Source organism: Parasteatoda tepidariorum, chromosome 3, assembly GCF_982258835.1.
Source record: "Parasteatoda tepidariorum strain Cologne lab strain chromosome 3, Ptep-v5.0, whole genome shotgun sequence".
NCBI classification, from domain to species: domain Eukaryota; kingdom Metazoa; phylum Arthropoda; class Arachnida; order Araneae; family Theridiidae; genus Parasteatoda; species Parasteatoda tepidariorum.
In genome coordinates, this window is record NC_141757.1 from 62,464,689 (window position 1) to 62,479,034 (window position 14,346).

Here is a 14,346-nt window from a genome sequence, read left to right on the forward strand (position 1 = left end):
GCGGATGTGACAACCTCCTCTGCCTCTCTAAGCTGGATCACCACATTCGATTTGCCAAAATGAATCGCCGTTTTATGAATCGCTTTTTGTTTCCATGGATATCGTTTAAGCCTAAGACCACGTCTGGATAGATGGATCAGTCTACAGCACAACATTTCAGAATCTGCTTATTGAATTTGTGACTTCGTTACAGATAGATCTTTCGATTTTGGTGGTGGATTACGTTCTCCAAAGGATTTTGTGTCAGTAGGGGCGTTTCACAGAATCAGTACTGTCACCTCTTTTTTTCACCATTAACATGAACGATATTTTCTGTATTCTTCCCGGCGGTGCTATCAGTTTTGTATACGTAGATGACATTTTTCTTCGTATATACTCCTCGTTCCTAGTTCGGAAATTACAATTAACTCTACTGAGTTTCCAGCAGTGGCTATAGCGAAATGACGTTTCTCCAGTGACATCAGAAAATGTCGAGCAATCGACTGCTCTCATCACCCAATCCAGCCCTTCTATTTCCAGTAGAAGCAAGAACATGGGCATTCCATATCCGTATTCTAGGTAGTTTTCATCTAATCTCAGCTATCGTTACAGTTTTTTTTTTAAAAAAAACGAGCGTCTACACTGAAGAAGCTCAACTTATTTAAATGTATTGCAAGAAATTCCTGGGACTCATTCTCCAATCACTTATTTCATGTAGTTCAGTCCTATTTGATGCCTACTCTCGACTTTGGTTGCCACCTTCCTTCCCTTGCTAGTAACAGCGAGCAGAAGATTTTAGATACTCTGTACCATGCAGCACTACGTATTGTTACGGGCTTCCCGAAATAGACTCCATTATCACTTCTAAGTGGCGGGCTGTCTGAGCCTTTAAGAAAGCCATAATATACTCTTGATACGATCTTACATCCAGCCAACATGTCATTTTATCTGACTCACTCTCAGTCTTGACAGACACTCGGATCTGCCACTGCTTCCTCATAAAGAATCATCACATTATATCTTCTCTGAAATCACTCCCTACATCATGCCAATCAGCAGATCAAGTGTGAGTTCCTGGCCACTCCGGGATTCTCGGTAATGAAATCGCAGACGAGAGGGCCAAAGTGGAGCTTGTCAAACCAATATAATAAATTTACTCTAGCAGACACATATATTTGCAGTTGTTTAGTCCCACGATATACCGTGTGACCAAACAACTCCAACAAACTGGACAATCTATGAGAACAGCAAATACTTTGCAAAATTTCCACATTTGTCCCATATATATATAAAATTTCGACTACCTCTTTTGCAGACATCATAATTTTCAGAAGAAATTCGTACTCTGAACATATCCGACAAAGGCCAAGTTATCTAGATTCGATCTTGCATTAGATGATAAATGCAGATGCGGAGCTCCTGCCAAAATTGATTATATCATCCTCGTATGACCACTTCTAGAACAACAGCATACCATATTTCGAGCACAACTTGGTTTTGGGGCTCCGTCGTATTGACGTATCATGGACACTTAAGATGGTCACGAATTTTAACCCTTTATTCAATTCTTAAAGGCTATCAAACTTCTTCCAATCACTTAATCTACATAACTGATAAGCGATCCATAAGCAAAAAATAGGAAAGAGCTAAGAAAACTCTCATTAGGGGACTAATATTGGCTGTCGAATTCTCTACCTGTGGTAATATTAGTGAGTGGAGAGTCTTAGGAGAAGGAAGTTCGTTAGCTTCTGTGTTGATTTTCAAAAAGATTAAAAATTTTTAAGTTAGGAAACTGTATGGAACTAAAAATTACATTTAACAAAGTTCTAAAAGAAAGCGTCAGAGAAATTTAAATTAAATACGAAAAATATTAAGAAAGGGAAAAATATCGTAGTAAATTTCTATACAACTGAAGAGAGGGGGAACCGGTTTTATCCCTAGATGACGTATTCGAGTATAGAGATCCCGAATAGGGGATAGACAAAATAGAATGTTATTAATTAGTTTTGAACATTTTAATTTAAAAAAGATATAATAAAAAATAGAGCAAATTATATACAGCTACTAAGAAACGATAATCTTTAATGAAGTTTTGCTTAGACAATCATCTCAATAGAGGGAGTGGATATATAGTAGAAACTAGCTACTAGATCAGTGATGTCAAAGTTCACCATGACGTCCGTCTGGTCGAATGGCTGATCTTTCTATCTATGGCCATCATCAATAACTCACACTCTAATAACATAATTTTATTTTATGGAATTGTCTGTTGTAAGTAAGAAATTTTTGCAAACCTTTTAAATGGGTTACATAAATTTATGTATTTTTTCAATAGTTGGATTAAAAATAAGCTCAAAAAAAGTTCAAATTTGATAAATTTGTGTTAAAGAAATACTTATCACAAAATTCATTTAAATAATATTTTTGCTCATATGCAAATAAAAATATTTGCTACAATTATTTTCATAAGTTTGTTATGTTTCATCTAACTCACAGGATTTAAATTTTTACCAACATGTGTCACATATTGAGCAAGCACAGCCCTACTAGAATTTATTTCAATTTTAATTTTTTGGAAAATTTTTCAGTTATAGGCTACTGTTTTCGTAATATTTGAAAGAAAGCAATTTCATAAAAAAGAATTTTACATTTAAGAAAATAAGTAGACAAAACAGCCAATAACATACATAAGATAGCACCTTATTCAGTTTATTTGTGGTTTTAAATTAGATTCAAAACCTGATTAAATATAGAAAACTCATATGAGTGGTAGCGTTTAGTGAAAACTTAAAATGCTTAGCACAATAAAAAAATTAATTATTAAAATTTGTTTTTGATATCAATGTTCTATTAGTAACAGTGTTTTCGAGCTATTTTAAATTTTGAATTTTTTTTTTAATTATTTGGCAGAGTATCGTAAATTTTATTATATTTTATCATGTTCAGGTAGACGCAATAGGCACAATTCTTTTGAATTCTTGCTTGTTCTAATAAAACCACTTATTCTCAAACATGACAACAACAAAACGTCTAAGTTCCAGGAGTCGATAAAGCATCTAATAGCATAGATCAATTTTTCAGTTATTCTTTCATGTTGTAAATATATCCATTTTTAACTTAGCTACTCCCTATAAATAAGAATCATACAATTTAAACTTTGAAAAATATTGAAATTTCAAATTTTGTTGATCAGACTGAATTATGGTTCAGACTATTATTCTACTTCCAGTTTTTTTGAAGTATCTTTTTATTTACATAATATTTATTTTAGAATCGATATTAAGCTTCCATGGCGACAATATGTTGTTAAATTGCATTATACAAGCAAGACACATCCCAGAGCAAGATATATCCGCAATTCAAATGCAGGGGGTCGAGAAAAAGATACATGTTTCATCTTTATTGATTGTTACCACTTTGTGGATGTAACAATTTATTGTAACATTTATAATCAATATAAAATATGTTCATACTGTAATCATCTAAATTCAATAATGGAATGGAAGTTTTATTTCTAGTTTATTGAACATATTGTGAGAAATATTGAGAACAATCATTTTGTAAAAATTTGGTTGTATAGGTACCTAATAACTCTCTCTATAATTTACACAAATAATTGAAATTATATTTTTCATTCAATTAACATTTATTAATTTCTTTAAATAACTTGAACAACTAAGATGGTAAATTTTATAAATAGAAGTAAGATAAAATATACAGAAAGATATTTATAATGAAATAAATAAAAAAAGTTCACTATTAAGGCAATGATTGTTTGAAAGCACAGTTTCAAGGAATGAAGTATTATTTCCAAAGACATTAGCTTTTTTTTTTTTTTTTACAAAAAGATTACCACAAAGAAATTCCAAGACATAGTTACAAACTGTTCTGCAATAAGAGTAATCTTATTTTGCCTTGAATAGATTTTAAAAAATAAATGGCATTTTAATATCTACTGCCAGAATTATATGATGAAGCACCAGGAATCAAATCTATCCATTTCCAAACTTTTTAATATTACAGTGCATGGAAATGAACAACAGATGATTTAAACGCATCTATACACATTAACAACATATTTATCACACGAATTTTTTTTTTTAAAACATTATTATTACTAAAAAAAAAGACAATCCAGATATACTAAGCATAATTTTTTTGTCCAATAAATACTATTTAGACAAATAATACTATAAGGACACTCCCCTATAATGTCACAGCAATATCTCTCTCAAATTTTCTAGTTTACTCTAGATAGGGTGGAGCCATCTATTAATTTTAAAAGGAAACATTTAGTTGATGCTATGGAGGTTGGTTTATTTCCAAATAATTTCCTTTATTCTATTCTTTGGCAACTCTAAATATAAGTCTTTAGAACATTTATATCTAAATTATTAATAACATTCAGTAACTATAAGCAATAACACACATTTGTATTTATTTTTCTATTAGTTTAAAAGAATTATTAATGATGTATGTCTACATAAATATCAATCTAAAATTAATAAAATTAGAACAAAGTTTTCAGTTAGTATTGTTAAGTAGCCCATATATTTTACATCATAACATCTGAACTGCTTCTGAGGGACAGTCATACAAATTAAAAACAATTTTAAAGAAATAAATATTTGTTATTTTTATAAATAAATATGAGCAGTTTATTATTGACATTTACATAACTAGTTTTACTTGTACATTGTTTGTATTACTTTACAATGACTTTCATTACATTGAATTTCTTATTGTTACTTTATAAGAGTGACATGTTCAAAGGGTACTGAATTATATATTTTCTTAAATAATAATAATAATTAGTTGTTAAACAGAAACTAAAGCATAAAGTGCTTAAAACTAAGAAGTACATAGCAGAACAATATATGTCTCAGAAGTATTTGCGTACACGTCACTACATAATAATTAAGGTGCAATTCACAATGAAAATTTTATAAGCTCAGGGGCTGATCCAGGCAAAAAAAAAAGACAAAATTAAAAAAAAAAGGTCTCTTTTCAAAATTAAAATCTATAAAGATGACTTCTTTACAAAATTAAATTCATAAAAACAACTCTTTCACTGCATTTAATTTATTAAAAGGTATTAGTATTTTTGGCATTTTATCAAATTCCGGCACATACCTAACATTTTTTGATAATAAACAAAAGATATATTGACAGCTCATTTTTTTTTAAAATTTTATTTGATTAAGAACATTTCCCAAAAATATTTTAATTTTTCACAAAAATGGGCCTCAAAATAATCTTTGTTTGACCTCCTGATGCTGTTTATTTAACTAAGTATAAAATTCTTTTTTTCAATTTTTGTTTTCAAAATAAAATTTGCAGTTTTAAAAAATTCATAATTTGATTGTTGAGAGTTAATTTTTGGCAATACTTGCAAGGCATTAGTAATTATCAAAAGCATTGCTGCAGAACACTGAATACACAATTCTGTTCCTCAGCTATTTTTAAAATATAGTAACTTTGTCTTCAGAATTTTAAAACATTTATTTATAACTATAATTTGATTTAAGCAAAGTATAGCCACAATATCTTAACATAACACAATAAAAATAATTAATGGTTTATATACAGAGAGGAAGACAGGTAATAGATGACTATAAATGCACTTATTAATAATCAATCTTCAAATAACATAGTAACAAGAGCAGCACTTTTACATTGATCATCATCTAATCTTCTTGCCTGAAATAATTGAAATACAGAATATTATTTTCCAAATAACATAACAAGAATTTCAATCAGCTTATTTAAGCACTCAGACAAAATTGTAATTTTTATAATGCCTCAAGAACTCTCAACAATATTTTCTCTTAATCCTGGTAGCAAACACTCTCGAGTAAGGTAGCAAGCACTGCGAATCATCATAGCATTCGCAGATTATTTTTTATCTCAAAATAAAATCAGAAAAAAAGAAAAAGGAAGCATTTCTATGTGTATATATACATATAAGCAAACACATCTTCATCTCACAGTTATACCCATGGTTCATCTTGTTTAATATAATTTGAACTAGAGTATGTTTTAATTTCTAATACTTATTTAATCACTAACTCAAATATAGCTTTATAAAAGCAAACCCTAGATTTAGTTCCCTTAATGTTCATTATTCTGGTTATTGCTTAATTTGCAGTAAAGTATCTGGGATATTGCAGTTATAAATTTTATAAGAAATTTTAAATACGTTAAGCCTCATCTGCACATCCTTTTCATAGTTTTTTTATTCTATCATTGTGCTTATAATAGTGCATATATTGAATAACATTGAGCAAACATCAGTTTTTTTTCTCTTAAACAAAGTTAAGCATCATTGTGTGATTTTAAACTCCCAATATTTGCAAATTTTGTTACATATATGTTAGATTAAGGTGTTGTGCTCATGCAGTTTATGGAGATAAGTGTTGCAGACTGATTCTGTAACTTCTGCTACCAGGTGAGAAACTCCAAATGGACGGCACATTATAGAGTTCCCTCCTGCAGCTGAAAAATATTTTGAAGGTAAAAGACATTCGTCAGACAGACATGAACGTCTCTATCAACCAACACTGTAAAGTTTGAGAACAAAATTGAAGAAACAGAAACCTATTGTTTAAATCGAAACAATAAATTTAAATGTTTAATAACTCTTGAATGACTACATTGATTGGCAATGTTCTTACACATTGCTATTAATCTACAGATTATTCAGCAATACTTTTTAACTCCCACAGAAAATTATTGACACACAATATTTAAAAATCATATTTTTAAACTTTGCATGTGTTTTTGAAAGCACCAATACAGAAACAACACAAGGAGATAAGTTATTAATTTTGAAAAAATAAAATCGATGAGACCTAAAAAATAATGCGATATCAGATTAGATCTCAACAATCAGACAGCAATTTTATTAGTGTATTGGCTTTCTGACACAAAATTTATTGTGATAGGTCAGAAACAAGATATGTGAGTCACACTATTTTTTACAGGGTCCTATATAACTTACAGGACCTATATAACTAATTTGACTTACAGGGTTCCCAGTCAATTTCAGGAAGAGAAAAAAAAAAAAAGAATCTATAAGCTCATTTGGTTTAAATGATTCGAAGCAGCATCACACCACAGAAATGAGCTAATGATCTCTCACAATAGGGTTGGATGAAATTGAACTGATTACCCATAAATAATAATAAATGATTATAGAGTAATTGATTACTGTAATCAACAATAATTCGCCTAACTTTAATGCATAAATGCAGCTCTGGGAAAAAGTTACAGTTATAAAGGATGCAGAATTAACTAAAACAACATTTTAATTTTTACAGATCATTTTGTAATTATATACACATTAAAATAAATTCAGTGACATGATAAGCAACAGGGAAATAAAAAAAAAAAGCAACAGTATCTGAAAGTCTATGCGAAACCACCTCTGTTTTTCAGAGTGTTATTCAAAGTAAAAACCCATTTCGAGGGTAGTAACAAGTTTTTTTTTTTTTTCATATATAGAATCAGCTCTTTAGTTGTAATTGTGCATTTTTAAATTTTTCTTTTAATTTTATTATACCTAATTGGCATCAACACTACACTTTAACTACCAAGAATTATAGCTCTCACAACAAATTTACTGAAAAGCTAATTTAAAGTTTAGTCATAATTTTCAATGACAAGTTTTAGATAAGATAAAACATGCTATTTTAGGATAAAAAAGCAACAACACTTGAAAGCAAAAACATACAAAGATATAATTTTCAATAAATGTAACATCTAAAACTACCTTTATCAATTAATGCAACTTGTTTTTCAAATACATAACTTTACAGCCTTACACAGACATACTACGATACTGTAGTTTGCAAAGTTGAAAGTAACATGACAAAATTAAATATGAAATCCAAATGTTAAATAGTAATCAGATAATTTTTCTTGCTGATGCAAATGAGGACAGTTTGTTTAGAAAAATATAGTAATACAAAAAAAAACTTAAAACTAGATAAATAAAATATAAGGATAAAAGTGTATGAACTATGAACAGTCAATACTCACAGTATTCCACTTCATTAGAGTAGGGACACTTGTCAGCTTAAATTTTTCATCTTTCCTAAAATCATTGTTAGGATTTTTCCAACTGAAAAAAAGTAACAGATACAAGGATATATGAAAGATAATTTAATACAACTTATTTTTATTTAGATTAGTAGGTACATTAATTAAAATATACAGCATGGGAGTTTTAATCAAACATTATTTAATAAAATTGAAATTAAAAACATATAGTGCTTTTATGTTCTGAACTTTCCATGATTTTTTTTTAAAGACACTAAACAAGATGTTGTGTGAAATAGCATTACTCAAAATAAGATAATTTTATTTTTGAACTCATTACAGGCCAGGCTAATTCACTACATGCCATAATTTTGTACTACTTCCAGTTTAACTGTAAAACAATTCAGCACATTATTTTAAATTAAGTAAAATTAAAAAAATAGCCATAAATTACAGAAAGCTTGTCTTTTTATTATCTTATTTGAGATCACAAAATAATTCTAATATTGATTTTATTACATGAAATTCTGTTTCTTCCCGAATTCAAAAATAAAAACCTAATTTTAATTTTACATCGACTTACACTAATAAAATCACTGGATTATAAAATCAGCTGCATTATAAAATTTATTTTGCAAGTATGGAATCATTACAATACTATAAAAAGGTAAAACCAACTTTTAATGAAACCATTTTGTAAAATCAAATTTTTGTTTCGTGCTTTGAACATAAACACTGCCTTTCTCATTGGAATAATTTAAATTTTATATTTTCAATAGTTTTGAATGAAGGAACATTTAAATAGCTAACTTCATTCTATCCCTTACCAATAAAAAGAACAAAATTATAGATGTGGATTGTACTTATGTCCCCTAGTTCTGCCTCAATAAGGTGAGGGTGTTTATGGGTAGAATAAACTAATTTTTTTTTGTTAGGGCCATCCAAGGCAAAAGTTGCAATAACCTGAAAGTATAGAATATTATTGTTGCTAGAAACAGAGTGCCAGTGAAACGGAGCGAAAATTATCGCCAAACCAACCCCCGATTCCACACCTTGACTCAAAATTAGATCCGTATCGGTAGATATTACGTGAAATTGATGGTTCTTGTACTTGGTTGTTGTTGTTAATTTACGTCGCACTAGAGCTGCACAATGGGCTATTGGCGACGGCCTGGGAAACATCCCGGAGGATGATCCGAAGACATGCCATCACAATTTTGATCCGCTTTGGTAGCCCGACGACCTGCGCGTGAAGTCGAGGACTTCACGGTAGCACAATTTAACGAGGACCAATACCGCACACCCTCGGTCCCTACGTAGACTGATTCAAGAGGTCACCCACCCGCACACTGACTGCAGCCAGAAATGCTTGACTTCGGTGATTTGCTGGGAACCGTGTCTTAACGATCAGTCCACTGCGGGACTCTTGCACTTGGAATAAACTAGTGAAAAATATATATGGACTTGCACAGAGGTTTCTGAGAGTTTACTTTATTTTCTCCTGTGCTACTGGCTAAAACATTAATAATTTGGGAGCCAAAACTTGGCAACAAGTCTAGCACAGGAACCAATATGGAAATCACTTCCACTTTATTTACAAATATATCAAATAGATTACATATTGATATTAATTTTATATAGACACTTACTAATCTCTACTTCCTACACCACAATAAATAAACACGCTATCTTCAGGTGCACTTTGCAAACCTTCTTCTATAATTGGATCAGCTGTAAACAAAATACATTATATTATATATATAACTTTATAACAGATTAGGTATAGATTTAATAGAGTCAGGTCTGTGTATAATATATTAACATATGCAAGATACCTGTAACGCAATCTGGACACCAACTCTGACCATTAGCATCTTTAGATCCACTAAATAGAACAAATAATGCATTGGAGTTGGAATTTTCACTAATTGCTTTTTTAACTGCTTCATAACCTTCAACTTTGATTCTCTTCACCATTTTGAATAAAATTAGTTACTTTAAAAAATCCCAAATTCAGCGTTTAGAAATTTAACGGATACAAATTTCAGATTTAGAATAATACAAAAAATAATTTGGGTAAACTTATGTCAGCAAACTTATCGGTCTTAAAATGAGCTGTAAGAGATAAATAAAAATGGGTGTTTTCATAATTACAGTGACATAGTTTCGCGCTGTATCTTTTAAACTTTTGAGTTTTATCGAGTTGGATTTGCATTTTGAATACCTCTGATTGTTCAAGAATTTACGAATGAGAATTTCTTCAACTGTTTAGTTTTAGTTTAATCTCAGTTTTTATTGTTATCTATTTGACAGTTGCCGATGGTTAAAGTTAAAATCAAGATGCAATTTTATTTTGTAGTGGTTTCGTGGGTCATAAAAGTGACAGAAATAAGTAGGCAAACGCTCTTTTAATCAAAACGAATGTAAACAAGTTAAATAGTTGTTGAGTTTTCTATTATTAAAAATTTCGTTTACATCATGGAAGAAGATTCCCAATCAGCAGATTCGTTTAAAAAGCCTATTTTACCTTTAAAAGATCCTTCACTAGATTCTTTTAAGAAACCTGCAATTCCTATTTCTGATGCCTCCACCAAAGACTCATCACAAAATACCGCGGCGGCAAGTCTGATAGATTCTTCTGAAGTCAGTGATATTCCAAAAGTTGCTAACAAAAAAAGGGAAAAATCTCAATCCAATGTCCCATTACCATATGAAGAACCTGAATGGCATGGACACCCTCCTCCTAACTACAGCTTAGAAACAATAAAAAATGGCACGTTTATTTCAACTTTGTCCATCAAAGCATCTCTTGTTGTTTTTGGGCGCTTAGATGTTTGTGATGTTGTATTTGAGCATCCATCAGTTTCGAGATACCATGCTGTTATTCAGTATTGCAAGGGAGATGATACACATCCAAAAGGATTTTATTTATATGATTTAGGAAGCACACACGGCACGTTTTTGAATAAGTCAAAAGTCTCACCAAAAATATATTATAAATTAAAGGTGGGATATATTCTGAAGTTTGGAGGTAGCTCAAGATTGCATATATTTCAAGGGCCTGAAGAAGAAGAAGAGGAAATAGCTAAACCAAAAGAGATTGTAAATGAAGCTGTAGAAGAGATATGTACTTGGGGAATGGGTGAAGAAGCTGTGGAGGAAGAGGATATGACTGAAAATCCTTTCGCCATTTCAGCCACAAATGAGGATTTGTATATTGAAGATCCTAAGAAAACCTTGCGTGGTTGGTTTGAAAGGGAAGGTTACGAACTCGAGTATAAAGTTGAAGAGAAAGGATTTCGAACTTTTTGCTGTACTATTCGCCTTCCCATTGATAATCCAACTGGAGATTATCTACCTGTAGAAGCTTCTGTTAGTGGTAAAAAGAAAGAAGCTGTCATTGCATGTGCTTTAGAAGCTTGTCGAACATTAGATCGACTGGGACTGCTGCGACAATCGCATCATGAAAGTCGACAAAGGAAACGTAAGAAGTGGGAAGAAAATGATTATTATGATAGTGATGAAGATACTTTTTATGATAGAACTGGAGAGATTGAAAAACGCAGAGAAATGAGAAAACGATTAGCTAAAAAAGTTGAGGTTAATAACTTTGAAACCATATCAGCAAAACTTACTTCTATTCAGAGTGAAATGGAAGATATAAAAAATAAAATTTCCGTTGGTGAGTCTAAGGACTCGAGTGATTCGACATCCAAAGAGATTGATACTCTAGACATGTATATGTCTAACCTGTCTGAATCCGGTTCTTCTTTGAGTGATAAATTTGAAAGAAGAAAGTTAAAATTAAGATTAATTGAATTGGAAAAAGAAAAGGAACATTTAGAAAAACTTGCAAACATTGCAAAGCCAGTTAACATGCCTGCTTTAAAAAAGAATCTGGGATTTATCGGAAAAAGGCCCCAATCGAAATTGAAGCTTCCGTCTGCAACAAAAAGTGAAGACACCAAACCTAAAAATGATGATGAGCAAATTGAAGAAGATGATTCAGATGAAGAAGCATCTGTAAATGTCAATCAGGAACAGATAAATAAAGAGGATTCCAATCCAGATATTAATAAAGAAATTTGTTCAAAAAATGATGATACTGCGGAACCTGCGAAATATGGACTAATTTTAAATACATCTGCAACAAATAATCTTAGCAATAAACATATTTCACCTATAGATTCTTCAATGGATGTTGTGGAAACGGATAGTTTTAAAAGTAGAGCTGATATTAGTGAGGAGAAGAAAAACAAGAAAGGTATTGCTGACTCTGCTGAAAGTATTTCTAATGTTGACAAAACTTTAGATTTACTGAAAGAAGATTCAAAACCACGAGTTGAAGAAAACAAAGACAAAATTCAAAAGAAATCTAAAAAGAGAGACATTCTATCTAAGACAAAAGTGGATGTTTATAAAACTGACTCTAATGAATATTGCACTTGGATGCCTCCAAATAACCAATCAGGAGATGGCATGACTCATTTAAATGCCAAATATGGTTATTAATTAGTTTTTGTATTTAATATCATATTATTGTATTTAATTTTAATATGGTTGTATATATATGGTTAATATATTGCTGTATTAACTTGTAAAAAAATGTTATGCACTCGGCCTAGGGCTTAATAAGGAAAATTTTCAATAAATATAGTTGGTTTAATGTTAGAAACTGTTTATAAAACAAACGATAATTGATAACAAATTATCAGTCCGTATTAACAATTAATGTATTTACTTATATTTAACAAGGAATTTTTCTGAACTTCTGGAAAATTATTTTATTGAAGTTGTGAAAAAGAAAATATTTAACTACGTATTTAAGAAAATTTACTTTCATTTAGGTATAATACACCCATTTTGATAAAATTAAGATAAGATTTTTGATAAGATTGATCAATTTTTTACTTTTTGTTGCCCTTTTTTCAGGAAAGAAAATATTTTCGTGAAAATTTCTTAATTATATAAAACTTAAAATTTTAGCCATCATTTTATTTTATATTTAATATCAAAAGTTTTTCTAAATAAGTCTGTGCATTAATTTGCTAAAATAATTAGTTTAGTAAAATAACAAGTATATGCAGCTAGTACTTAAATTATATGAAGGAAACTTTGTAAAAAGGCAGTTTTTTAAAATTTTATTCTTGTGTAGGAATCGTTTTTAAAAATTCGATTCTTGTGAAAAAAAAAGGCCCTTCTTACAAATTCAATTTTTTTTAAAGTGTATTAAAATGACTTTAGTTTCTGCTTGGATTTCCTCCTGAATATGTAAATAAACCAAAAAATTAAGAAAAGGTGATAATGTGTTTTGTATCATCTATATCGTAGACCAAACACTGAGGTTTAGTAAAAAATAAAATTCAATAAATGAAAATCAAACATTATTCCAATCAGTGTAATGGCCAATTCAAGTTTTAGGATCAAATGTCCCCAGTCCCTACATTTTTGTTGTAATCGTGTTTTACTGTATGTAATTAAAATTTCTTGAGAGTGAAAATTGAGATGTAAAATAGTACAAAATATCTTTGTATTGATTATTAAAGGCATTATGTTTGCTCTTTTCTGTTTCATTATTTTAATAGTTTTAAGAGAATTTAATTTGAAACATTTTAATTGTTTTTAAGGAGAACATGTTAATTTAATTTTTAATTGTACTGATATACTGATTTTGACATCAAGTACTTGGTTCTAAGAGATGTTGGTAAAAATATACTTTTATAAATGTGTGCATATGTATGCATTTTTGAAGTGTATAATACAGGGGACCACGAATCCCGGGTGTCCGATTGTCCTTCTACAAAATTTCCATAGTTTCTGAAAATATTTATGGTAGAAGTAGTGAAGGTAATATGTATTAATATTTTAATAAATTAAAAACTTTGCCCGCCACTGCATATACTGAATAGTATAAACAGTTATATAAGAGATCTGATGGATGAATGGTCATGTTCTTAAGTTTTGATAGAAATTCTATTTTTTTTTATTTTATTTAAACGACTTAAAACTCCTCATGCACCACAAAGTATAGCATGAGGCTTACAGTTGTAAGTAGAAAACAAAAAGAAGAAAAATTTACATTACAAACAAAATTCCGCAAGACTTTCAATACTTTTGACCGCTAGAAAACTTATTTAACAATGATTTGAAACGTTGGAGGGAAGGCATGTAATTGCTGAGGTATTTCAGTTGTTGTAGATGGTGCATATATTGTAGCAAAATTTAGCTTGTTTCTTTAAACCTGAAAATCTGTTTATATTTCGGAAAACACAGTATCTGGGATTTGTTTATCTCTGTGTGTATGCATGGTTTTTGTAGAGAACACCT

General features: G+C 30.1%; 2 protein-coding genes across 2 annotated transcripts; one reads left to right on the plus strand and one right to left on the minus strand.

Moving 5' to 3' along the window:
* Positions 1-3,606: 3,606 nt before the first annotated feature.
* On the minus strand, positions 3,607-10,350 carry LOC107438002 (thioredoxin domain-containing protein 17). The gene is made up of 4 exons (XM_021146037.4): positions 9,855-10,350; positions 9,669-9,750; positions 8,020-8,101; positions 3,607-5,679 (listed from the first exon to the last, which is right to left on the minus strand). Exons 1-4 carry the CDS (start codon positions 9,994-9,996, stop codon positions 5,614-5,616), a joined length of 372 nt encoding a protein of 123 aa, XP_021001696.1. The 5' UTR covers positions 9,997-10,350; the 3' UTR covers positions 3,607-5,613.
* Positions 10,351-10,401: 51 nt separating this feature from the next.
* On the plus strand, positions 10,402-13,580 carry LOC107438016 (kanadaptin). The gene has a single exon (XM_016050174.5). The coding sequence runs from the start codon at positions 10,498-10,500 to the stop codon at positions 12,529-12,531; it is 2,034 nt and encodes a 677-aa protein (XP_015905660.2). The 5' UTR covers positions 10,402-10,497; the 3' UTR covers positions 12,532-13,580.
* The last annotated feature ends 766 nt before the right edge of the window (positions 13,581-14,346 follow it).